The sequence below is a fragment of the Rattus norvegicus genome, chromosome 9 (assembly GCF_021556685.1).
Source record: "Rattus norvegicus strain SHRSP/BbbUtx chromosome 9, alternate assembly SHRSP_T2T, whole genome shotgun sequence".
In the NCBI taxonomy this organism is placed as follows: domain Eukaryota; kingdom Metazoa; phylum Chordata; class Mammalia; order Rodentia; family Muridae; genus Rattus; species Rattus norvegicus.
Genome location: NC_141542.1, coordinates 83,117,320 through 83,142,746, shown reverse-complemented (window position 1 = coordinate 83,142,746; position 25,427 = coordinate 83,117,320). Strand labels below are relative to the sequence as shown.

At 39.6% G+C, this 25,427-nt stretch overlaps 1 protein-coding gene across 56 annotated transcripts in view; it reads right to left on the bottom strand.

Annotated features, from left to right (window-relative positions):
* Map2 (microtubule-associated protein 2) overlaps positions 1-25,427 on the bottom strand; it is a 258,236-nt gene that overhangs the window by 21,506 nt on the left and 211,303 nt on the right. For 8 of the 56 annotated variants that reach the window (XM_087564816.1, XM_087564818.1, XM_087564817.1 and 5 more), the window contains 7 exon segments: positions 24,936-25,049; positions 22,913-22,990; positions 13,581-13,826; positions 8,245-11,988; positions 7,834-8,040; positions 7,517-7,651; positions 4,214-4,275 (listed from right to left, as the gene is read on the bottom strand). In XM_087564816.1, the coding sequence (XP_087420942.1) occupies positions 4,214-4,275; positions 7,517-7,651; positions 7,834-8,040; positions 8,245-11,988; positions 13,581-13,826; positions 22,913-22,990; positions 24,936-25,049 (4,586 nt within the window). 56 annotated transcript variants of the gene reach the window in all.

Genomic DNA, 25,427 nt, shown 5'->3' with positions numbered 1-25,427 from the left:
ATGCTGTAGTTAGAAAGTGTTGCCTATAGGAACTGCTCTTCTAATAAGTGTAGCCTTTATGATGGTCACACCATCCACATCTTGACCATGTTTTTAAATCTTGGAACAATGTATACTTAAGGCCCAGTCATGAAAACTATTACGTTAAAGATTAAGAAAATATATTTTTAGATTATCTGCATTGACTTAATCAGATATATAATAAGGATTGTTATATGATATTGTTTTAGGAGCAGAGCATATCTGACCAAACTATTGTATTGTATTGTGTTGTGTTGTGTTGTGTTGTGTTGTATTGTAGTATAGTATATTGTATTGTATTGACTTAATATGATTCTTATGGATACACAACAGTCATATGATTTTAGGAATTCTAAGAGGGCAAGATCAGCACTAACGAGATTACCAATAAAAGGTTCCCAGGATTTAATTTACAGGTAAGATAAACCCTGGGGAGATTGCATACAAGAAAAGGTGCGTTGGATTCGTGGCTCTGATAGAGGTTATAGTGCATGCCACATGTCTCATGGAAGACACTGTTAGAAACAGAGACAGGGAGAGCAAAGCAAAAGAGATCAATTCAAATAATTAACTTGATTTGCCTGTTATACAATAGAGGATAAAACTGAGGTTTTCATTATAAGTTGTCACTGTACAGACCCTTCTGTGGAGAGATAAGCTTGCCCAAATGTGCATTTTCCTCCCTCCTCTACGGGGCCAGAAACTTGAGTGGGAAGTGTAATTGAGTGAGCACAAGTCATTATTTCAGCAGAAAAGAATGAATTTCAATAATGCAACCAGGAAAGAAGAATGGAATAACTGAACTGCCTCCAACTGAGAATGAGACGTGTAGTACCACCGCAAACCTACATGAAATAAACGATTGTGAGCTTAATGAATAGCAGCTGAAAACCCTGAGGTAGACTGAGGAGCTAGCCGTAAGTCGAACGACAAGGAGTGAAGGCTTTGGGAAATTTTAACAAAGTGCACTAGGTGTTAGGAGGTGGAAACAAACGATAAATCCAAAGTAGACACAGGAGAGTAAGCTTTCTCCAGAAACATGAGGTAGATCTGGAAGGGCAAGCACTAGTCTAGTTTCCAACATCGTATATAGATAGCATCTGTTCAGGTTAAGTGTGTCCACTTGAAACTTTTCCTAAAGAGGAAATTTTCAGACTCATTCTCTATGTCTGTGATTGAAATTTCTTATATCTTAAAAATAATATCGACTAATAATTAATCCTAGTTAGTGAATACTGAATGACGCCTGTATCTAGGTACAATACTGTTTTGTAAAGTTACTATGTTTAACTTTCTCGACCACATTATGATATGGGAAGTTTTAGAAAAGTAAGATACAGGAATAAAAGATCACATACGCAAAAATACTCAGGACGGAGGCATGATGAAATACTATTTTTAAAATACTATATACTATTTTTTAAATACTAATCTTATTTTTTATACTATTTTTTAAAAAAACTAGTCATAAATAGTAGAGATCCAAATAGAACTATCACATTATACTCAAAATGCAGTTCCATATTTACTAAGGCAATAGATGAGTTCTGTTGCTTACTATTTATTAACACATCTGTCTAATTTATAAGTACTCATATAAGCACTGACTTTTTTCTCCTCATCAAAGACCCTCAGTTTGAGATGATTATCAAAAGTTTGGTGAATACTGGAAACAAAGCATTGCCTATATTAATAGGAAAGTAAAACCATAAAGTGTTACCATATTGGCTAAGCTAAGAACTATGATTTAAAATAAAATATAGAGTTGTAGAGTTGCCAAAATTGTCCCATAAGCTACTTATTGAAATCATTCAAATTGCTCATTGTAAATTTAGGATTTCATTAGTAGACCTTAATTGTTTTTCTTCCAATAATAAAAGAGCAAAAATACTTCATGTTGGCTTTTGTCTTTTTAAAATGTAGTGGAATGTCATGTTGTTATTAAAATGGTAATTAATAATGATTGTTATTAAATTAAAAATCAACATGTAGTGTTTTCTTTTGTTGTTACTAAACCTATAAAGAGGGAAAATTACTCTGTTTAATTTTCTCAATTAAATTATTATGCAGAAGGTTTTAGAAAATTAAGATACAAGAATAAAAGATGACATGGAGAAAAATATTCAGGATTTAGATATAATAAAATAATAGTTTTTCTTTTCTTTTTAAAAAAAGTGAGAAATAGACAGTAGAGGTCCGAATATCTCTATCACCTAATGGAATGTCATGTTATTAAAACGGTCATTAAGAATCCTCTCTATTAAATGAAAAATGTATACACAGTATTTTCTTTTTTTTCTTACTAAACCTATAAGGAGGGAGAAAAATAAAGACTTAAAAAATCAAAATGGTATTCCGAGATACCATTGGCTAATATGGGCTAATATCCACTTATCAGTGAGTGCATATCATGTGTGCTTTCTTTTTGTGATTGGGTTACCTCACTCAGGATGGTACTTTCTAGTTCCATCCATTTCCAATGAATTTTATGAAATCATTGTTTTTAATAGCTGAGTAGTGCTCTGTTGTGTAGATGTACCACATTTTCTGTATCTATTCCTCCGTTGAGGGAACATCTGGGTTCTTTCTAGCTTCTATTATAAATAAGGCTGCTATGAACATAGTGGAGCATGTGTCCTTTTTATATGTTGGAGCATGTTTTGGGTATATGCCCAGGAGTGGTATAGCTGGGTCCTCAGGTAGTACTGTCTAATTTTCTGAGCAACAAACTGATTTCCCATATGGTTGTACCAATTTGCAATCCCACCAACAATGGAGGAGTGTTCTACAGACCATATGAAGCTCAAGAAGAAGAAAGATTAAAGTGTGGATGCTTCAGTCCTTCTTAGAAGGGAGAACAATAGGAGGAAATATGGAGACAAAGTGTGGAGCAGAGATTGAAGGAAAAGCCATCCAGAGATTGCCACACATGGGTATCCATCACACATGTAGTCATCAAACCCAGTCACTATTGGGGATGCTAAGAGGTGCATGCTGACAGGAGCCTGATATAGCTGTCTCCTAAGATGCTCTGCTAGAGCCTGACAAATACAGAGGTAGATGCTCACATCCAGCCATTGGACTGAGAATAGGATCCCCAGTGGAGGAGTTAGAAAAAGGACTGAGGTAGCTGAAGGGTTTTGCAACCTCATCAGAAGAACAACATCAACTAACCAGGCATCCCAGAGCTCCCAGCGACTAAACCACCAACCAAAGAGTATGCATGGGAGGTACCCATGGCTCCAGGTGCATATGTAGCAGAGGATGGCCTTGTCAAGCATCAGTGGGAGGAGAGGGTGGATACACCAGTGTAGGGAAAAGCCAGGGCGGGGAGGGGGGAGTGGGTGGGTGGTGGAGTGGGAGAGTGGGGGAGTGGGTGGGTGGGGTAGCGCCCTCATAGAAGCAGGGGTTTCTGGAGAGGAGACCAGGAAGGTGGATAGTATTTGAAATGTAGATAAAGAAAATATCCAATAAAAAATGAGAGAAAAGAAAAAGGTTGCACTGGAATGCTGCATAGCCTTAATTGGCTCCAGCACACATCTTGGGTGGACCATAATGGAGTCTCAGAGCTGCTCTAAGACCTAGGTCGAGAGTGCTGCTTCTTGTGTGCAAAGAGGTGTCACTGTGACCACAACTCATTGCCTTCATTTCTCAGGACACTTCAGGATCAATGTAAATTTTCATGTCTGTATCTCCCCAACATGTATGAGTTTCATTAGTACAATGCTTCAGAATGTCAAAATGATCTTTCATAAAGGCATACCAAATATTAAAAAAAAATCAAAATGGTAACTGTAGCCATCTCTAGTGAAATGAATTATAGTTAATATTACTTCTCGCTCACCTACATAGCTTCCTTTAGACTTATAATGAAAGCGTGAACTGGTATATTAATTATAAAAGCTAAAGTATGTTCTATAAAAAATGTAAGTGGTTTTTTCCTCCCCATTTTTGCCAACTCGCTGAGCAGTTTTCTGTATCTTATCTTGGTAACAGTGAGCAAATCTAGCTGTGTCCTCCCTAACTACCATCGTCCATCATTCTAGATGATGTCAGTTTTGGCTTGGATGCTACAAACAGTTCAAAGTGGACATTTAAAAATAAATACAATTGCTTACATAATCCCTAAACTTTGTAAGATATTGCACGAATACAAAAAGTAGAGTAAAGGAGAAGAGTGAACTTTACTCACAGTGACTTTGTCCTTCGCCTGTTTAAACGCACTGGGAGCCTGAGCTGATTCACCACTTGTTGCTGTTGAAAGGAAAAGAAAACCACAACTTAGTGCCCCAAACTCACATAAATGCATTTTCTGATATTTGGGTGTTCTTCCTTGCCATGAGACTAATGCAAAGTACAACTCTCTTGCTTTGGAGGCTCAAATTCAGTCGCCAAAGGAACTTGGGTGACAATAATACCTTAAGTGACTCCAACTCTAGTCTCTGCAGATTAACACAGACTTTGTCTGCGGAAGTGCAGGGAGCACAGTGCACACTTATTTTCCTGCGGGTCGCCAAGGTACTTCTGAGTATCTACCATATGCACATAGAGTCTTTTAGTCAAAAGTCACAGAACATCAAAGCAAATGCTACCTAGTTAAAGGAAAGGAGTCTGATTGTTTTTGGGGTTGGAATGATACAGAAATCTCAACCCTCCTCTTCTGGACAGACAGATCCTTCTGCATTTTACCTCCCAGGCTGCCATGACCAGCAAACCCTTTGCCTCTGCACGTCTTCACTTTGCATTATGATTGACATTCGTGTCTGAAGTCAAACCGTACCATAAGAAGGGAACGAGAACAGCTTCTCAGGGACAGGGAATGAGAGACTTCAAGTTCAGTAAGTACAAAATGTGTTCTACGCATGCACTTCCTGTATGACACAGTTACTGCATCTGTTACTGCTGTTTCTCGCGATGCTGTTGTTTGCTTCTGCTCTCAATTTAAAATTCCATCCCACCCTACATTTTGTGTGGATGACTTACCTGAATTGATAATCCTTTGTGTTTAAAAATAGCAGTGTATTTGACTGATGTCCTCAGAAGTAAAATACTCTAGCTTGTATGTTTACATTTATTTATTTATTTATTTATTTATTTATTTATTTATTTATTTATTTATTTATTTATTTATGGTAGAAAAATCTTCATGGGAAAAAAAATCCTTCTAAGCCCTCAGAGTAGTTCTGATAAAAAGGTCCTATACTATGTGAGTTGTTATATCAAGACAATGGCTGCCCATAGTCTATCGTATCAGGGCTGGCTGGGAGGACTTCTCAGTTCCTAGCATAGCAGTGAAAATGAAGCCTGAACTCCTTCTATGACATAGCTAAAGTTCCTGTAATGCATACGTGTAGTTTGCTTTAATTCAATGGCATCTGCTTTTTGTATGGCTTTCCTGCTCGCTTCTCTTGGTACTTGACTAGAATAAGGGGAGACTCCAGTCAGTCTGAAATTTTAAAAATCCTTTAAAGAATGTAAGGAGGGAGGGCTGGCTTTCAGTCTGGTAGAGTGAGTGCCAATGACATGCAAGCATGTCACATGAGTGATTTACGAACTATTTTATATTACCTTTGACACTGCGCAACTCTGACAGCATCTTTACCTTCTCAGGTAGAACACATATTTCTTAATGTTGAAGCCCAGAGAATACAGTTCTCAAAGCATTTGTCTGAGTAAAGTAGAATTCCTGAAAACATGACCTACTTAGCTAATCAAGATACAACATTTGGAGTCGTATGCTAACTCCTGACTTCTAACTTGGAAGTGCTCTGTGCCCTGAATCTTTCTCAAGGTTTGCTTATAGAACAATCTTCCAAATTCAGATCTTGGCTAGGGTATTGTTCTTGCATAAAGAATGCCATATGGTTCCTATATGTAGATCACAAACACACACTACTTGAAATTTTGGCCAAGCATGCTATTGTATGCTTGCAGTCCAAACATTGGGGAGGCTAAGGCAGGAGGATCATGAATTCAAGGCTGACCTAGGCTATGTACAAATACTTTGTTCAAAAAGCACCCTAAAACCCAAGCCCTAAATATAAAATCCAAACAAACGAAAAAAGTAGCGACTTTTGGTAGTTGTTCTAGAAGATTAATTACTCTTGATTTTTTTTCTCAGTAAGGTTAATATCACTGCTAATCTTTAAAGTGATCCAAAACTTTGTATGAAGCCATTTGCAATGAATAATTAAAAGAAGCAGATGTCTTGCTGATATTTTGTAGACTATAAGAATATCCACATAGATACTAAAACATTAAAAATTAAGATTATCATAGCATAATTTGGTACACAAAGTAAATACCCTAGTACTCTACAGTGAGATTTCAAAATAAAATTGCATTGTAGGGAGCTATATAGATTTTATTATGATTTATTTTTATTTTATGTGTATGGGTGTTTTGTCTGAATATAAGTGTACAAGATATGTACTGTGCACACAGAGGCCAGAAGATGGGGTTGAATCCTTTGGAATTAGAGTTATAGATGCTGTGGACTGACATGTGGGTACTGGGAACCAATTTCAGGTCCTCTGTAAGAGGAGTGTTTATAAAAAATAAAGCCATTGTTAAAGCTCATTTCCTGATGATTTCTCCCATGCTTTATTCTTTTCTTCTCCTAGATTCCTATGCTTATGGGTGTGTATATTTGGGAGAGACAGAAATAAGCAGAAGGCCAAACAGAAATGTCTCTTCCCCCCATCATACGTTGCCCAGGTCTCTCAGTATAGTCCAGGCTGGACCCACACTGGAGATCAACCTACAGATCACTTGCCTCATGTTTATGGCTTATTTAACTCATTCTTAAAAGAGTGAATCTTCAGTTGAGAATTCTGCACATTGAATTAGATTAGAACATTTGACAGTTTGAATGAACATCTTTAAGAAAAATCTCAAAGATGAAACACGGGAGATTGAAAAGGTGTTCACTTTGAACATGGCGAATAAAATCTGATAGGACAGACATCACTTTCTTTCTTCTTCTTTTCCATCTAAAGAAAAATAATCTTGAAAATTAGTCTTACTCCAAGGGGCTTCTCATTTCCAAAGTCTAAGTCAGTATACATTGTCTCAGTAAAGTCAACACCAGTAACAGATTTGGCAGTAAAAACAGAGAAAATAGGACAGATATACATGGATTTAAGCATGAAGGAGATAAATAAGCAAAATAATGAAAATGCATACCACGGTTAAATTCATCGCCACCGTCTAACCAAACACACAGAATGAAAAGAGGGATCCCCAGAACGTGACAATAGAGCACAATGCCAAGATACAATCACTGCTATGTCTGAGCATGACAAAGAAACAGATGGTCATGACCTCTTCTGCAGGGAGGAAAAAAAAATAATGATACAAGACACTTAATAGCGAAACTGTTCATGATTGCTGAGATTTGGAAGTAAAACAAAATGAAGAAGCTTCTACAGTAATGAGACTTAAAACAAAATACACATCTATGTTTGCCAGCCACATTGCAGAATTGAACAGTCACCTGTGGTTTTCCGCTTAACACAGGAGAGATGAGTTGGTCTAGTGTATTTGATAGCAGGTTTTAAAATGAGTTTCCTGGAAGGAGAGTGGGCCTGAACTTCTGATTTTTTAGCAAGTTCAGCCTTCTTATAAACTGCTATGAATAAGAAAACACACAAAAAAAGCATACCATCAGGAAAGAAAATAAACACTTGGAACAAAAACTGAACAAGACTTTTATAAGTAACCAGTTAGGCAAGTTGCTTTGTCAAAAGAGCAATAACAAATTAATTTAAATAAAAAACCACACATTTTAAAAGAAGTGATTGTTAAATGAACCTTTTTTCCTTCTCACTTCATCCCTGGAGACCGTGCTAGGTTCCTTTTTAGCTACTTTTCTTTCAGGAGTGGAAATTCTGCCTCTCCCAGTTTTAAAAGGTTTTTCTTTTCTATGTTTCTCGAGAGACGGTCTCCGAGCTTCCTTCTCAGCTCTCTCCTCTTTAGGAATAGTTTCTAACTGCTCTGTCAAGATGCTTCTATCATCATCTGCGGATCAAAGCAAACCATGGCAACAAGAAGAGTGAGAACATTAGTGAGAGATGTACAAAACCCTTCACATACTTAACACAATGTAAAGTAAACAGTGACTTATATATATATATATATTTTTTTTAAATGTTTAAAGTTAAAACCAAACTTCCCACTAGGCTACCGGGTCTTATTTGGGAGAAGATTGAAAAAGAAGCACACCTTGAGTGTCCACCCACAGGCTGTCGGCATCCATAATGGAGTCATCAATGGTGGTCTCATCTTTGTAATCGTCGTAGGTTTCTGTTTTATATTCTGAGAATGGAACCTCTTCTTTCTCAGGGGTAGCTGGAGCATCTGGAGAGCCATCCTTGGGCTCTGCCTGGGCTTCTGCTGCCATCAGTACTTCAAGCTCTTCATCATGAGGGTATGGTCTCCTTTCTTCCTCAGGCTGAACTGGAGCGGCAAAGCGCACACTGTGGGATCCCAACTCTCCCTCATCAGTCGTGGTTTGTACTACAGTGATGAAATCATCCTCGATGGTTACCACGGACTCAACCACACCTTTGTGCTCCCCTGGGCAGGTCTCCACAAACTCCTCCCTACTTCCTGGAACAAGCAGGTCGGTGATCTGGAGGGTGTCTGAGCGGAAGAGCAGTTTGTCATATTCTCCCTCAGCTTCGATCTCTTCTTCCTCACCTCGAACCTCTGCTGGTTCGGACACAACTGCTTCAGGCTGTGGCTGGGTGACATCAGAAGGTATGGCAGGTATATCCGGAGTCTCTGTGCTCTCTTCCTTTGGCAGCTGAATAAATTCCATCTGGACCTCCGCCTTCTCATCAATGGATGAATCAGCTTCGGAAACTGGAGGTGGGCAAGGGATTTCTACAGACAGTTTGAGGGCAACTTCATCTTGTATCAGTGATGTCTCTGGAGATGTTTCTTTCTTGCCCTCATCAGGCTTCAGGGACTCCATGGTGAGGCTTTCATGCTCACCACTAGACTCATAGGACTCTTCTTTGTCCACAGCCTCCTGATGCACCAAGTCAGGCTTTGCCACCTTCTCTTTGACTTCTGTTTCACTGACTTTGGCACCATCCTTCACGTGGCTGGACTCAATACCCATGAATGAATCTGTTTCCTGAGGTGCTTCGGATGAGAGAGTCAGCTGCTGATCAACCTCGAACTTAAGCTCTATGGTTTTCCCAGCATCTACACTCATCCCAGAAGCCATCTGTCCAAAGTCACTGACTTTTATATCTAATGGACTCTGATCATCTTTCTTGGCAGCAACATCTAGACCTTGGTCAGCTTTTGTGGTTGTTTCTACCTCAGCTACCTCTGGCACTGAACTGAGACCTTTCTCTGCTCTCTCAGGTGCTGTTTCTTTAGTTGTTATCAGTTCTTTGGCAGAGGTTTGCTCATAGGTTACACCTAATCCGAAGAGCTCTACTTTATCCCCAACCTCTTCTGACTCCTTGGCATGTTCTTTTGAATCAACATGCTCTTCGCTCTTTTCTAGGACAGTATCCAGCTTGTCATTAGCTTTCCTGTCTTGGTCAAACTCCCTACTCAGTCCTGATTTGTCAGCAGAAGAGGGTGGAGATGCCTCTTTCTCAGCAGTGAATTCATCTTTGACTCTTCCAGCAGCTGCAAGTTTTACCTCAATTAGTGAAAGGTCAGTGGCCAAATCTCTACGGACTTTGTCATCGGTTCCTTCATAAAACGAACCACTCTCTCCTGACAAATTCTCACTGTCTTGAACTGGCGATGGGAGAGGGACTGTGTACTTGTTGAACACACAGTACCCCATGTCTTCAAGTTGACTGTCTGGTTTTACGGGTTGGCTGTCATCAGCAACAGGTGGCAAACCAGTACTGCTCTCTGCAACCACAGCCTCCGATGGGACTGATTTCCTCCTGGCAACCTCAGCATCTGCACTCACAGAAGCTAATCTGGACCTGGTCCCTGCTAGATCTAGCATCTCAGGCAGGTCAGGGGCCATGACAGTGCCATTTTTGTAATATTCTTTGGCTGGGAAGGGTGACTCGGAGGATGTTTCAACTTGGGTAGTTTGCCCTCCAGTCACTTTTGCTTGCTCTGTCTTATCTTCTTCCTCTTTGCTCTCTATTGGAAAGCAAGGAATCTTCTCCACTGCAGGTGTGGTGGGGGGCAGGTAATCATCTCCTTCATCCATGCTTCCGCTAGTGTTGGTTAGAATATCAGAAGCCAGAGGGGAAAGATCATGGCCCCGGCCAAAGTTAAACCCAAGGGCAATAGAATCAAGGCAAGACATAGGCAAGTTAATGGACATGCTTCTCTGTTCTATTGCAGACCTTCCGCCCAGCCCCAAGCTTCGACTAAGTGTCAGATCATCTTTGTTCTTACTATGAAGGTCCCTTTTCTCCCCATAAACTTTGGGGTCAATAGTGAACATTCTTTCTTGAGGAGAACTTGGTTCTTCAGGTAACTCGGACGGATGATCAGATGTATAACTCTGGGCAAGAGTGCTGTACCCTGCTTCGTGTGCTGGAGGACTAGGCTGGGAAGCTTTTGCCAGAAGTTCCTTTTCATCTTGTTGGTTCTTGGGAGATACAGTATCAAGAGATTCCTGGGCATTTCCTCTTGAGTCACTCAGCTCGTAGTAATCACTGCCCAACCCAGTGCTTCTGGTCACATCTTCTTTCAATGCAGATGTTTCAAAGTACTTGGACATCCCTGATTTATCTTCATAAAATGGCATCTCAACCTCGGCTACTGTTGCAGACCCAGCGCCTTCGAGCTTACTCTTGTCAGCTATATCCTCTTCAAAAAGTCCCTGGATTTCTCTCTTTTCACTTACTGCCTCTGGCTCAGACGTAACCTTTTCCAAGGTCTTGGTGGCCATGGCTGCATCTGTAACTGCCTGTTCTAGACTTATAGGAAAGGAGTCTTGTTTTAATGCTTCGATTGTCTGTTCTTCGCCTTTCTGGTCTTCTTTGGAGAAAGAATGCTCGGTGGAAGTCTGAATTACACCTGCTTTATCATCTTTTAATTTCAAGGATTCCTCTTCTTTTGCCACAGTTTCTTCGATGGAAACCTTTGATGTCTCTTCAAGCTTTGTCTGTGGTTCAGTTTCAGTGAGTGTAGGTTCCTGTACACTGGGTGTCGAAGTCTCTTTTTTCTCTTGATCTGTGGTACCCTTTTCTTCTCCTGAAATGTTCTCCCCGACAAAGCCTTCCACAGCTGGACTGTGAACATCTCCCAGTACAGTGGTAGCTTCTGAGACAGGAACATCTGCCACTTTGTCTGCTTTATCTTTCTGTGGCTCCTCATCTTTAGAACTCTCTTTGGAAGTAGCTGAACCACTGGTGTCCTGCAGAGACATTTTGTCATCTGATTGGAAGAAGACAGGGGCAAAGGGTTGTGACCCTTCTGTGACTCTCTCATCTTTCACAGTATCTAAGGGAAGAGTGAAACTTCCACCGTGGAAGGGGCTAGGCATGGGAGAGTCAAACTGCTTTCCTTCCCATCTTGGGATATCCTCCAGCACATCTTTTTCCCTCATGGGTGTCAAGGGGCCAGGAGATATTGGGGCAGCTAAACCCCATTCATCCTTCTTTGATTCCACGGGCATTTCGATGAACCAGTCTTTCTGATCTTTTGGAGCTAGGGGCTCTGCGGAGAGGCCAATGCTAGGTACTGTTATGCTTGGTTCTGTGATCTGTTTTATGTCTTCCAGGTTGGTACCGAAAGTCTGCGCAAATGGACTGGCAGGCGACTTTTCTCCTTCCATGTCTTGGGGATCCTTTTTATCCTGGGGAGTTTTACTTGTGTCCGGCTGAGGAACTAAGGCAGCGTGTTCAAAGTCTTCACCAGGCTTACTTTGCATCTTAAACTCCGTTTCCTCCTTGTCTAAAGGCTCAGCGAATGAGGAAGGCAATTTCTGCTGCTCAGGGAATTCCATCTTCGAGGCTGTAAGTAAATCTGAAGTAATCGAGTTGATTTTCAAATCAGATAATAGGCAACAGCTCTCAGGCACTTAGCTTAAAATCATATTTACACATAGGAAATGAATGGGAGGGGAAGAGGGAAGCTATGGACCATGCAAGCATGCTGCCCACTGAGAAATGAGCATGGAAATGTCAGGACTGGAATCTCTATGTCCTAGCACTGAGGGAAGTCTTGTTCTAAATGAATTATAGAAAGAGTTTGCCTCAGGCTACTTATTCTTTTTGCTTATTTGGTCTCTTTTAAATAGTATATAGTGCATAATTACCTGGAAAATGAAGAATCATCTTCATTCCATTAATAAAAGTTGAAATTAATCCACATCAAGGAACTAGACAAATAGGACACTAGAACATGTATATGAAAGGTATTTACTGAATAGTGCAAATTTTCTCACTTGAAAATACACTGGAAGGCCGTAGGGTAAATGCCAATAAATGCATAATGATACAAGTATTTGGAGTTTTAGGTACATGATGAAAAATTAGAAGGATCCATACGGAAAAACTAAAAGTTACGGCCATAAATGTTATAGAAGATAGCAGAGATTAAAGTAAACATTTGATGCTGATTTTGTATACATGATCTAAGAATTGATGAGCCAGTTTATACTTAATCTAAAATTTTAATCCCAGCATGGCTTCTAGATTACAATGGGAAGGCACACGAGAAAGACATTTTTCAATAGTCAGCTATTATAAAATCCTTCTCCCCAGGGTCCTGATTTCATTCCCTGGACATAGCTAGGTAGTAACATATTGGCTAGTACTGGCCCAGATAATCTTTACATCAAATAAACGGCATGCTCTTGATTTTATTGATATGCCAATCCAAGAGTTTCTGGCATCCCAGTTATATTTTAAATCATTTCCTGAGGTCACTAGAGCTAGGAGACATCTGACAGTGGCTCTCTTGGAGATGGGCTTATTATGATCTGATAGACTTGTGTGTCCTGTTGTAATGAGAGCAACAAAATATTGTAAACTTGTCATGAAGGCTAGATGAAGGAAAACTTAAGCGATACAGGCATGATAAAAGGGTTGGCTGCCCTGGAGAGACAATGACAGGAGGAGCACCAACAGGGTCTCTGAAGGAAACCAAACCAGCATTTGTTGAAGCATAAAAACAAAGCACTCTGTGGCTGCAAACAAAAGCGATCCTATCATTTATGCCCGTTTGCGCGAAAATCCAGCTCTAGGGTTTGAAAAGAAAAGCATATGGATTGCTGTCCCAAAACGTAAAAACAAAATAATACATGTATTAGCAATGTGACTGGCAAACACTGGCGATGAGGAGGGAGGGGATAAACCAAGAAGAGTTCACACAGCATCATCAGCCTGCAGCAAAGCGTATTGTATCATGGCAAAGGACAACCAGCAGCAGCAGGGGACAACCAAGCTCTCACAGCACTGTGCAAGCCACACTCTCTGCTCTTGAAGCCTGAAATGGTGGTCTTATGATCATGAGAAGACCCAGCGGGAGGACCAGCGTTGGAAAGGCATTCGCTTAGTGAGATCCACGGCAGCGCAGCATTTGCAGCACACATGCAAATCCTGACAGACACACACCTTCCTTGGCAGAGGAAGGGATTTCTACTTCTGGAGCCACCTCCGTGACCTCTTTAACACTTTTCTCATCAGGAGCCCCTGCCAGGGCACTGTCTTCTGGAACTATCTGCGCCTCTGCGCTAGATTCCACTCGGCCCTCACTGAGGCCCTGAGGGTTGTCTGAGGATTTAGCAGCCCCACATTCTCTCCCAGGAAGGGCAGCAGGCTCCATTTCCTCAGCCATCACACCCTCTAGAGTTTCTTCTTCTTGGGAATGAAAAAGATGTTGACGTCATGACCACAGAACAGCACACAAAAGGACAGAAATATTATTCATGGAACACTTTCAGCTCCATTTGTATAAACTCTCCGCCGCATTAGGCATATTTTCCTTTCCCATCTGGATGAGCAAATTAATAACCGAACGACAGACACATTATGTACTTGCTGGGAAACTATGATGCATAATATGCTGATAGAAAGGCCTTTAAAAACTCTGATTAAAAGGCTGTACTCCACATTTTAAAACTCGAGAGCTGAAAGGGTTTTGTGGTTCGATTATCCTTAGTGAGAATGGTAGTATCATGAGCAATGGTCATGGGTTACTGGTTATTAGAGATGGTGGTGTTGCTCCAATAGATGATGGTGAGAAGAAAGATGTACTGCTGCACTGAGAAAAGCCTTCTGATTGGTTAGACAGGGGCCATTTTCTCCAATGGAGGAAGTCCCTACAGAAGAATTCCCGACTGCTTTGTTTAAAAATGTATAATCTTTGCGAAACAATTTTAGGTATAAAACAGGCTTAGCCTCAAAGTGATACCTACTCAATTGCTTTACATTTATTACAGAGTACATCAGCATACTCTGGATATAATATTTCTAAGGAAGGGCTATAAAAGTCAACTTATGTTGCCTCCATTGAATTATGTGAGACTCAGGAAAATAACTATTGGAAGTAAAAATAACTTTTAACTTCAAAACTATCATTTACAAAAATATTTTCCTTCATATACAATTGTTTCCATACTACTTAGTAATAGTTTGTATGCAGTTACTAAGAGAAAGTGTCCTCATAAACATTGTTTTCATACTACTTAGTAATAGTTCGTGTACAGTTACTAAGAGAAAGTGTCCATATCAGCAATACAATCTTACTATGCAATTCAAAATAAAACTACTAAGGAAAGATGACTGAGAGGCATCCAGAGTGCCAAAAATATCCCCCAGAAAATATAAATAACACACAAAAAAGTCAGCCTTTAAATGCAAACAGCAAGCTTCTGAAGGCCATGAATTATTTTATCCATTTGCTTCTCATATACAATTCAAATGTTCATAAAAATAAGTGAATCCACTTTGCCCTTTAATAAATGAAAGGAAGCTGTTTTAGGAGTGGGAAGGTTCTTATGGTACTTCCCTAAAACAATTGGATGTTGTGCAAAAGGCCCTGTGGGAAACAGTACAGATGGACAGGGAAGAAATTTTCTTTTTAAAGAAATACTAACACTTTGAAAGATGGGAGAACTACCTCATCTATCCATGCATTTACCATGCAGATATTTGTGTGTCTGTAATTTAAATTTGTAAGAGACATTTTAAAAATTCCAACTCCTTATTATTTAGGAATTCGTTTATGGTGCACATATTTTGATTCTAGTTAGAAGAACTTTAAGCATATCTAACTGCACCAAGACCAGCTTACTAATGAAATATAGCCAAGTTAATTTACAAGTTTTCAAATCCATGTAATATTTTGGCCTTAACATTTTAAATTTGGAATTAGGTCTGTTTGTGTCCTATTTACCTATCTGTTAATTAGAAACTTCCCACAGCATTTTTCTCCTTACACTGTTGAAAGGTCTTAGTTTCATGTAATGCTGGGTACATTTCTTAGGGTGTCAGCTGTTGGAGTTCGCTGTTCTCATGCATGTGGCTGGTGAGCTGCAAGTGGATTCCTTGTTGCCTTGGAATTGCCTGTCCCATGTTCTATCACCACACATTGTCCATTGTCCTACATGAAAAGGAGCTCTTCTGTATCTAACAAGTCAAGGCTTCACCTGAAAACATTTCTGTCTAAGCCAAAAATTTTTTAGTTGTACTTTCATGTGTGTGTGTGTGTGTGTGTGTGTGTGTGTGTGTGTGTGTCATGTTGGAATTGAACAAATAGAGGCTCACCATCACTTAATATCACTTTCAGGATAGCCAATTATACACAGGTAGCACAGCTTTATGGAACAAAGGCTCTGGGTCAAATCCTTCATCCCTCCAGCTCTGCCTAGGTGAGTTGAGATACAGATATTTTGGAAGCTTCCACAGGTTCTGACTTATTGATGGGTAGATATAACCCATAGCATTTTTCTGCTCTAAGTAGGTTCTTTATCCTTTATTGTTTTAAAGATCAAGTGTATGAATATAGAAGTAAAACAGTGACTTTCATTTAATGCTGGCCCTAGTAATAATCTATATCCAAGGTGGGGGAATCAAATAATATTAAGGTCATTTTCTTCAGTTTAGGTAATAATGTTCTTACCCAATAATGCATTTGAAAGGAACAAAGAGGCATCCTTGTTTAATTGATTTTTTTTTATTTCTTGTTCCCTTTTCTCCTCCCTTCCCTCTCATAGGAGCAATAATGAAAAAAAGAAAAGGAAGTGCTTGTTTGTTTCATGTTACAAATGTGTTTCATATCAATTTTGAGGCATTTCGGTGGGTGACTCTTTATATAGGGACTTCACTTTCATGTGGACAAAACAGGCTTATGCCCCACCCCCACCCCCACACAAAAGCACACCGAACATGGTGATGTATGTGGACAGAGCTGCAGGCTGTCGAGGAGGAGCAAAAGGGCACCATGCTCCTGTTCACCTTTCTCCTGGCCTAAGTGGGCCTGTGCGCTCTGTGCTGTGACACTGGGGGGCACACTAGTCCACTCTGAGCTGAACAACGGATGCTCATAGTACTCCTCATCGGAACCGTAAGGCTCATCATCGGGCACAGACACGGAGATGGAAGGGGCTAGAAGCCTACGCCTCTCCCCGCTGGTGGCAGGTTCATGGCTGGGGAACCTGTGTAGAGGACCCACTTGATCCTCAGCCCCTTCATCTACAAACAGATACACAGGAAGAAACTGCAGGGAGAACTGGACAAGACAGACGTGAGATCAGACAGACGAGACAGACACCTACAGGACACAGAGGGTCACCAAAGAAGCACAGGTGGATAGAAGGGGCTGAGGCGGACCAGGCTGATGGATGATGGAAGGTAGTGAATGGTGCATCCTTTGCTGGGTACTTAATTTAAACTACCACTTAGGAAATTTTGCCATTGATCTAAGACAATAAAAAACACCAGAGCCCTGCTGAGAAATAGAAATATCTGCACATTCCCCTCTAGTAATTCAGAATAACCAAGGAAATATTGGAACAGAAACAAAGTGTCACAAAAACAAATGCAGTCTTGGAAAGAATCTCCTTCCTGAAGGAGAATTCTAAGTCATGCACCAATACAATAGAAATTAAGAAAGAGAAACAATGTCAGCATATCATGGTCTGATCAATTATTGGAAAAAGGGCTTCTGAGTGAAACTTTGATTATCTACTCATGTACAAATACTTAGCAATTTTGTTATTCTAAGTTTCAGTTAATGATTTCAACCAGAAAGTAATACATTTCTTTAAGGTCACATTGTAGATTATTCTGTTTAGGAGCACTTGTACTTTCCTATGGGTCAACAAGAGTTAGGAATGTTTTGAATGAACCCTATTTGGCTTTTGATATAGATGCTGTCTCTCAGTCCAGGTTCCTAGTATAGTCACTAATTACCATTACTTATCTCTAGACCTAAGTTAAAGTTTGTCACCTTCAACAACAGAAACAAAACCTATAATATCTCTCTGTGTAAACTTTTGACTTTAAACATGCAGTTTTATGGCACTGTGTTGCAAAACTCTGCAAATGCAAAGGCAACTGGAAATAGGTTTGAAAACATGAGTATATCATCATAATACTCTATAGACAGAATGCTTCTAATTCCTCAGCATGTCAGTTATTAATCAGCCAATAAGTTATTGATAGTTCCAGGGAAGTTGTTTCTAGCTGGAGGCTCAGAAACTTCTCAGCCATGGTATTTACTATACCATGGGAGAGAACCCCAAAATGATGCCTGCTATTCTTAGTAGCAGCTGAGCAGATAGTTTTTCAGGGTCTGATGTGCAACAGAGACTAGATGGTAGTTCTGGGCTTGTGATGTGTCCCTGTTAGTCACGTGTTTCCCAGTGGGCCACCTCCCCTCTACCCTGGTTTTTTATGAATGAAAATTACTTATAAAATGTCTAAGCTGTTCAACCAATGTCATGGGCCATCAATTAAGTAAAAGGGGGATATACATTTCCCTGCTTTTCACCATTTGCTTTCTGGGAAGCAAAGAAGACTACAACGCAAACACCAACATTGAGAACTGAGGGCAGGTAGTGAGGAGTTCCTCGTGGATGTTTCAACTTTACTGGAACATTTGGCTTCTGTGGTCATCATTGTCTCATTTTAAGTGCCAAGGCATAAAAACAGCTCAGAAGTCTGTAATAACTCAAAAGAAGCAACAGTTTTCTTTTATGAACACTTATTCTGATCCTAGAATGGCAGAAACATCTGTGGGGTTTTATGGGCTTTTTTTGGCTCCAGTGCAAAGACCATTTCCCCTTAGTCTCTATCTTCAGATTAAGGCAGTCTCAAAAGGGACACTTGGCCAAGTCCACACCTCTCCTAGGACTGTGTGCGCTCTAAGAACTCCAAGTTTCTGCTCAGAGCTTGTGAGCAAACTCCAGAGCGAAGTCAGGAAGTGGTGTGCAGGAGTTTGGATGGGGGGAGTTGAGGGTGGGGTGGGAAATGGCTAAGTATGAATAGTTTACGAGTCTCTAAGCAGGAAGACAAAAGACACCGGAGTCTCATTTGTTAGAGAGAGGAACTGCAATATGGCAGATGCTTTTGGATACCATTAGGGATGGCTAAATAATGAAAAACAAATAAATGAAGGCATGGATAAGGAATAGAGTATGTAGTTGAGAGACGTTTTATAAAAATTGACATGAGAACAGTAGCTTCTAATAGACCTCCTATCTGTAGACAATGGACCTTCACAGTCCTATAGCAACGAGCCTAAGGAGACAACTTCAGGGAATTAGTTGGAAGATACAGATTCATAAATAGATATAAATTCTAGCTAAGTAATTTATCCAGATGCAAAAAAAGATATCCCTTACACATGGAGTGACCCATGTCTCCAGCCACAAATGTAGCAGAGGATGGCCTTGTCGGGCATCAATGGGAGAGGCCCTTGGTCCTGTGAAGGCTCAATGCCCCAGTATAAGGAAATGTCAGGGTGGGAAGCCGGGAGGGTTTGGGTGGGTGGGTGAGGGAGCACCCTCATGGAGGCGGGGGTGGGGGATGGGATATGGTATTTCCGGAGGGGAAACCAGGAAGGGGGATAACATTTAAAATGTAAATAAAGAAAATATCCAATAAAAGATGAAAAAATGATATCCCTGACAAAACATGTATATCTTTATATCTCTAGGTTGCATAAGTAGGGTGCACACTATGGTATCCATTTGGAGGTCAGAGGACAACTTGGTTATCACCTTCCACAGTGTGGATCCGAGGGGTTAGACTCAAGTTGTCAGGCTGGGGAGCAGGTACTGTTTACCAGATGAACAATCATACTGACCCTACATGTAACTACACACATGTCTGCACTGTGTCTTCCATATACTCACTTTCAAGCTCTCTTCTTCACCTTAACTTAATATATTAACTTGAAGTTGAGAAACTTAGAGGAAATTTGTACTCATTGTATCAGCTACTTTCATGGCTTAGGGTAACAGTCAAGTGTATTTGTCCTTTAAGAAAACATGCTTTTGGAAACTGTTTTTATGATAAAATAATCTACTTGTTAACAATGTGACATATAAAAGGACAGGGTGACCTTGTGAGTCCTGGCCTTTTTAATACTTCTCTTTTACATAACTACAGACTTCAGAAATGAAGTTTAGCCGTTTTAACTGAGGAATAATTTCACTCTAGTTTGCTTTTATTTAAAGGTTTTATTAACATATTTAAAATTTTATATTGGGCAAAAATACGACTTGTCCTTCCAAACTCAGCTGTAGTTGATCAGACCATTTTGGAATTAATTCTTAGTCACATTTATGGGAAACTAGGTTTCATGGGGTATCAAGGACTAATGATTATTGGTGCCCCACAGTCAAGCAGTGGGCAGCTGACTCCCATGTATAATGCTTTCCACCATCTCTGAACCTTTCTCCATTTTTCAAGCTTTGACAAGCGATTCCTCAATTTTCTAATGGTAACTCCCATCTCTGAGTGACATGGAGAGAAACTATCTTCAGATAGCAATGATTATATTGCTGTATCCATGGAAAATAACTGGAAAATAACACCCAGAATTCTGGATCCAACCTGACAAGGCAAAAGGACCCCTGGTCCCCTGGTCTAGAGTATATTCTTGTATTTGTACAGGCTTCCACCATCTAACATCTCAGGTCAAATGACAATTGTTATGGCCAGATCAAGGAGGGGGAACAGTTAGTGAGAAGAAATTCTAACTAATAGAGCCCTGCATAGTAGCACCCTGGTCTTCTTCCTAGGTGAGATATTTGTCAAATTCTTCTTTCAATAAACTCTCTTTTCAGTGTATCCCCCAATAGGCACATGTTCTGGGAATACTAATATTACATGAATTACAATAAATGGATGTTTGTAAAGTGATGAATGTCAAATTATTTTCAGTGTAAGCTTTTCCTTTGGGAAGGGAATTTGTTTTAAAGAAATATCTGATATTTAAGAAGGGAGTATGTTCTTAGAGCCACCCATTTACTCAACTTGAATGTAAACATTCTCCTCTATTTCTATGCAGGGTCAGACTGTGGCTGTCCTTGTGTCTTCAAAGCTTCTGTGACAGTCTTTGTTCAGGAAGGAAAATAATATCATAGACAAGCAATGAAGTCCACCTGTTTCCTCTCCTAGCACATCTGCCATGAGTAGCACATCAGGCTGAGTCTTTAAAAACTTGTTGAAAACTTGATTAAGAAATTAATTAAGTTCCTTCTTTTCTTGTGGCTTGTCACTAGCTTGTTTTTAAACCATTTAAAAAAATATGTTACTGGTTGACCATTAATTTTTTTTGTGGTTTGAGAAAAAGGATCAACAAAACTTCACTGTGATCACATCTTTCACACATTAGATATCTATCATCATCAAAGATGATGAGCTATCATTAGATCTTTATGTACTTTAATGTCTCTTTTGAAAAAAATAAATGGAAAATACAAAAGATGGTGGAAAGTAATTCTGAACTGTTTGTGATGAGAAGGGAGGTAGTTAGTGTCTTCCCTGATTGTAGAGGGACAATTTGGGGGAGGCAATTCTTTACATCCTGGAAAGCTGACAACTGATGAAAGTGAGTCCATGTCTTGTTCATTGTGTTTTTGGAAGGAGAACATTATAGGTGGATCCCCAGTTGGTTGGGAAGAATCTACTTCCTTTACTGCTACAACTCCCATCAAGCAAGAGGAGTCAATAATCCTTCCTACAGTAAAGGATTCTCAGCCACTCTAATAGTTTTAAGTAGGAGCTCAGAAACATTGTGAATGACCTGAGAAGTATACAATTGTCACACACAGCTTCTTACTGCATCTAGAATAAAATCTAGGCCCTTGGCCCAAACTGGTTACCATCCTCTCTCCATTTACTTAATCCTTTTCCCTTTCTTTCTTCATGTTAGTCATGGTCTCCTGTCCTGGTACATGACATCTTTTTGTCAGCATCCAATTGCATATCTTGCCTCCTCTGTGCTACCTTTCTCATCTGGGAACTAACAATGTTTTCTCTTATTTTGGAACTAGCCATACAGTAAAAGAAGGATTCCCTTGCTTTTCTTTCTGGAGGCTACTGTCCTTATTGTTCCTGGAGATAATCCAGTTGAAATATTTGTAATCCTATTTACTGCATTCCTGTTCTCTGAGCAGTTATCCCTTTGAAAGCAAGGATTATGTAGGCTTTGGTCTCAAGTATTTGCTCAGAGTTCGAAAACTTTCTGGGACACTCACTATAGGTGTTCAGTAAATATGGCCCAGATGACCAGACAGACACAAATCCAAACAGAATCTTTCAGATGTATGAATGAGATTATAAATCACATTTAAGGAGATAACTAATAGGTGTTAAACACTAATTTTACACTTGCCAAATCCTTTTTCTTCTCATATAATGATTTTGCTTGTTTAATGTTATTTCAAATACCAAGTCAGGAGGAGGGTAATCGCAATTAAAAGAAGGCTCGTTAAAGAGAAAAGGCAGTTTTTATAAATCTGTGCCTAGAAAAAAAACTCATCTCGGAGTTAACAATATGTAGCTGAGAAATTTAGTTTCCTGTATTTAGGGAATACTGAAGAGAATCAGATTACAAATTAAAAAATGATAAATATTTAGTGATCAATATTATGCATCGTTTACATGCTGATGGTATGAAGTGACAACAACAAAAGAGTAAATGGAGGGAAAACAGAAACGAAACAGTCTTGGTATCTGAAAACTGAGAGTAAGCCACCAGTGTTCCTCTTACTTAGCCTCCATGTGCACTCCAAGTCTCAGCAAAAGGCTGCAGCAGTGTACTCTAGCGCCTTTCATCTCAAATTCTGAATGAATGTTCTCCAGAGCATCCCTTTGATTGTCAATGAGAGCTAAGATGCTGGCAGTGCATGAATGTATTCATGGAGGGTAGCAGGTCTCAGTGGGGAAGCGGCCACGCTCACGGCTGGGCTGGCTTCTGGTTCCCTGCTCTCCATATCTGTTCATTCATAAAGCTTTGTGCTGTAATCATTAATATGTGTTGAGAGTTTCCTGTGGGGCAGGGCTGGGGGAAGTTCTCAGTAATGTAACAGTGAGTGGAATACATAGCTTCTGATACTTCCTAAGAAAGTACTGACTCCCGCTGGCTGTCACAGCAGTTATGTTTGCTATTTCTTTTCAGTCATAAGGGGATTGTATCACGTCTGCCCAACACATCCTCAATAAGTTAACTGCTTATAGTTGTTCTAGCAACTTGAACACAAAGTTTTCTTCACACAGTCTATGTTCCTATTCACCATATTCCTATTTTTTTTTAATGCAGAGAAATGATTCTGCGTTCAGACACGTGCTCATTTTCTTCTTGATTATCTGAAGCACTACCAGCTGTGGTCGACATTATTACCTGGCATCAGCATCCCGGGCTGTGAACTGGAGTTTATTATTTACGCTTTTTGAAAGACTCAACCCTGCAAGGCCAAACAAGACCTTACCTTCTTCCAGTGCAGCTGTTTGTTCTGATGCTGGCGATGGTGGTGGGGAAGGTGGCAGATTAACTGTTTCTTCAGCTGCTACAGGTCAAAAATGGAGAAACAAGATAGAACAATTAATTCTGTCTGTCCAATGGTTCTCCATTCTATAAACAGGCTCCCGTGAAACTCTTTACCTGATTTACATGTTAACAACTTAGAAGATAAACATTCTGTGTTTTAAAAGCCATTTTCTCTATAAAAATGAGTTAGACACACATGAAAACAAATTCTGTCACAAGTTGTGGTTGTAAAATTAATAACGTGTTTCATTTAGCAGTGCGATATCACACTAAAATACATCTAGGGAAGCATATTGGTTTAGTTAGAATTGTCCAATTAGCAACAATCTTTGAACGTTCCGCTAGGTCTAAAAAAAGATATTATATTGATCATTCATCAGTATAATATTTTTCACCATTTTTAATTACATTTACTCCAAGTTTAAGTTGAAATCTCCTTTCTCTTTTATGTTCAGAAATGAAAAATGAGGGTGGTATAGAGTATGGTGATCTTCAGACAAGCTCTACCCAGACAGTGGGAGTTGGACCACTTTTGGCTTTGGTGTCCCAGTGAATTAGTATGGTGGGAAAGGATCTGAACCACCTCTGATGTCCTCCTGACACTTACCTTCCTCATGATCTACCTATGCAGGGAAGGGACATCAAAGGAAAAAAATCTCAATTAATGCCAGTAGCTGAATCGATTTTATAGATTATGTGACGTTTTACAATACAGTGGTTAATTTAATAGAGGTGGCTTTGTGACAACAGTGTTTAGCTCCTTGACTTTTTGGGATTTGTTCCTCATATTATTAAGACTTAAATTTTAAAACTTGAGCTTTATTGCAGAGTAACAGAACAGGAGTGAATGCTAGATTAAAGGTTAATGTTTTAAGTTAGGATTTTTTCCCCATTTCTACTCACGAGAAAGTCCTTGATAATCAAGACACCCAGACTGACGCATACTGACACATATTCTAAGCTCTTAATTGAGGAAAGAAAAGATATTCTTATTGTTTATTTTTAGTAGACATTTCAAGAACTCTTAATCAGGAAAACAAATGTTAAGGATACATTGAACTATAAAATTGGAAAACATTTTTAGGATTTGACATGCTAGGCATATGTATTTATGAAATAAATACACTTTATCCTAGAAAGTCTTCTTCTATTTATTTTCTTGTAGACATATATATGTCTGTTTATCTACCTCACCTATCTATGATCTATACATTTTCTATCTGTAATTTGTATATGTATCTATGTATCAGTTTATCTAGTCATCCATGTATCTGTGTCTACCACTTAGCTATGCATCTTTCAAACAATTATCTATGAATATGTAATTTATGATTGCATCTATGACCTATCTATCATGTATGTATCTATCTATTTATATCCACTTATATATCTATATTTAAGTTCTAGATCAAACTATCTGTCTGTGCATGGCAGCAAACTTTGGCTGAGTAACCTTCTCAGTGATTATGTGTTACACACCACCATGGCATTGAAGGGAATTTTTGACTATGGGAAATGGCAAGGCTATTTGAAGTGCCCTTAGATGAGCTATGGTGGTCAATTCTCAAACCACAAGGTCAGTCTCCTGTATGCGATTCACATCACTGATGACTCTATCAAAGCTCTAGCTACTGGATTTGTGTTCATGAACCCATGAGGAGAGACTGTCATTTGTAACTGAAGTTTCAGTTCACTTTCTTTATGTGAACGGAGTCATAAAATCCCTATTTAATAAATAAAGGGAGGGTCATCACATCTAACACCAGGTGTTTCACCCTAAAACCTACCAAAACATCCCAGTGAAACTACTGAGGGCTCAACTGGTCCTCTTGCTTCTAGTAGAGGTGACAGGTAAATATCACATAGATAAAGTGTGAACAAAGTAGAATATATCTCTTCATGTATACTTTATGTGTGAGAAGGCGCAGCAAATGCTTGCCCTGTGTTAGGCTCTTCTCATTTACCTAAAGGCAGAGCTGCAGGCTGATCCTTGTGTTGGGCCTCCTTCTCTTGTTCACCTTTCAGGACTGCTACAGCTTCAGCTGTGACTACTTGAACTATCCTTGCAGACACTTCCTCTGCAAACAAACAGCAATGAAGGAACATATGATGACCAGGAGTCCAATCAGGTAGCTTCAAGAACTGCTCAACAGTATTAAAAAGTAATTTTAGGATTATAGAATTCACAGACACACTAATTATCCAAAGAAAATCTACTGTTTAAAACTCATCAGTTGGGAACATTTCTTGTCAGATCCCAATGTTTTACAGGAAATTGGGAATAAAACAAGAGGTAGAACAGACACAGTAGACATTGGAACAGCATGGAACCCTGTCTTCTGGATCATTCATGGGTCTGTTAGCACTAATGTACAACTTAATGTCCTCCTGTGGCATTTAGCATAGCTCACAGGGCACTGTGCTAAAATATGTCACTTACCTACATGGAAAATAAC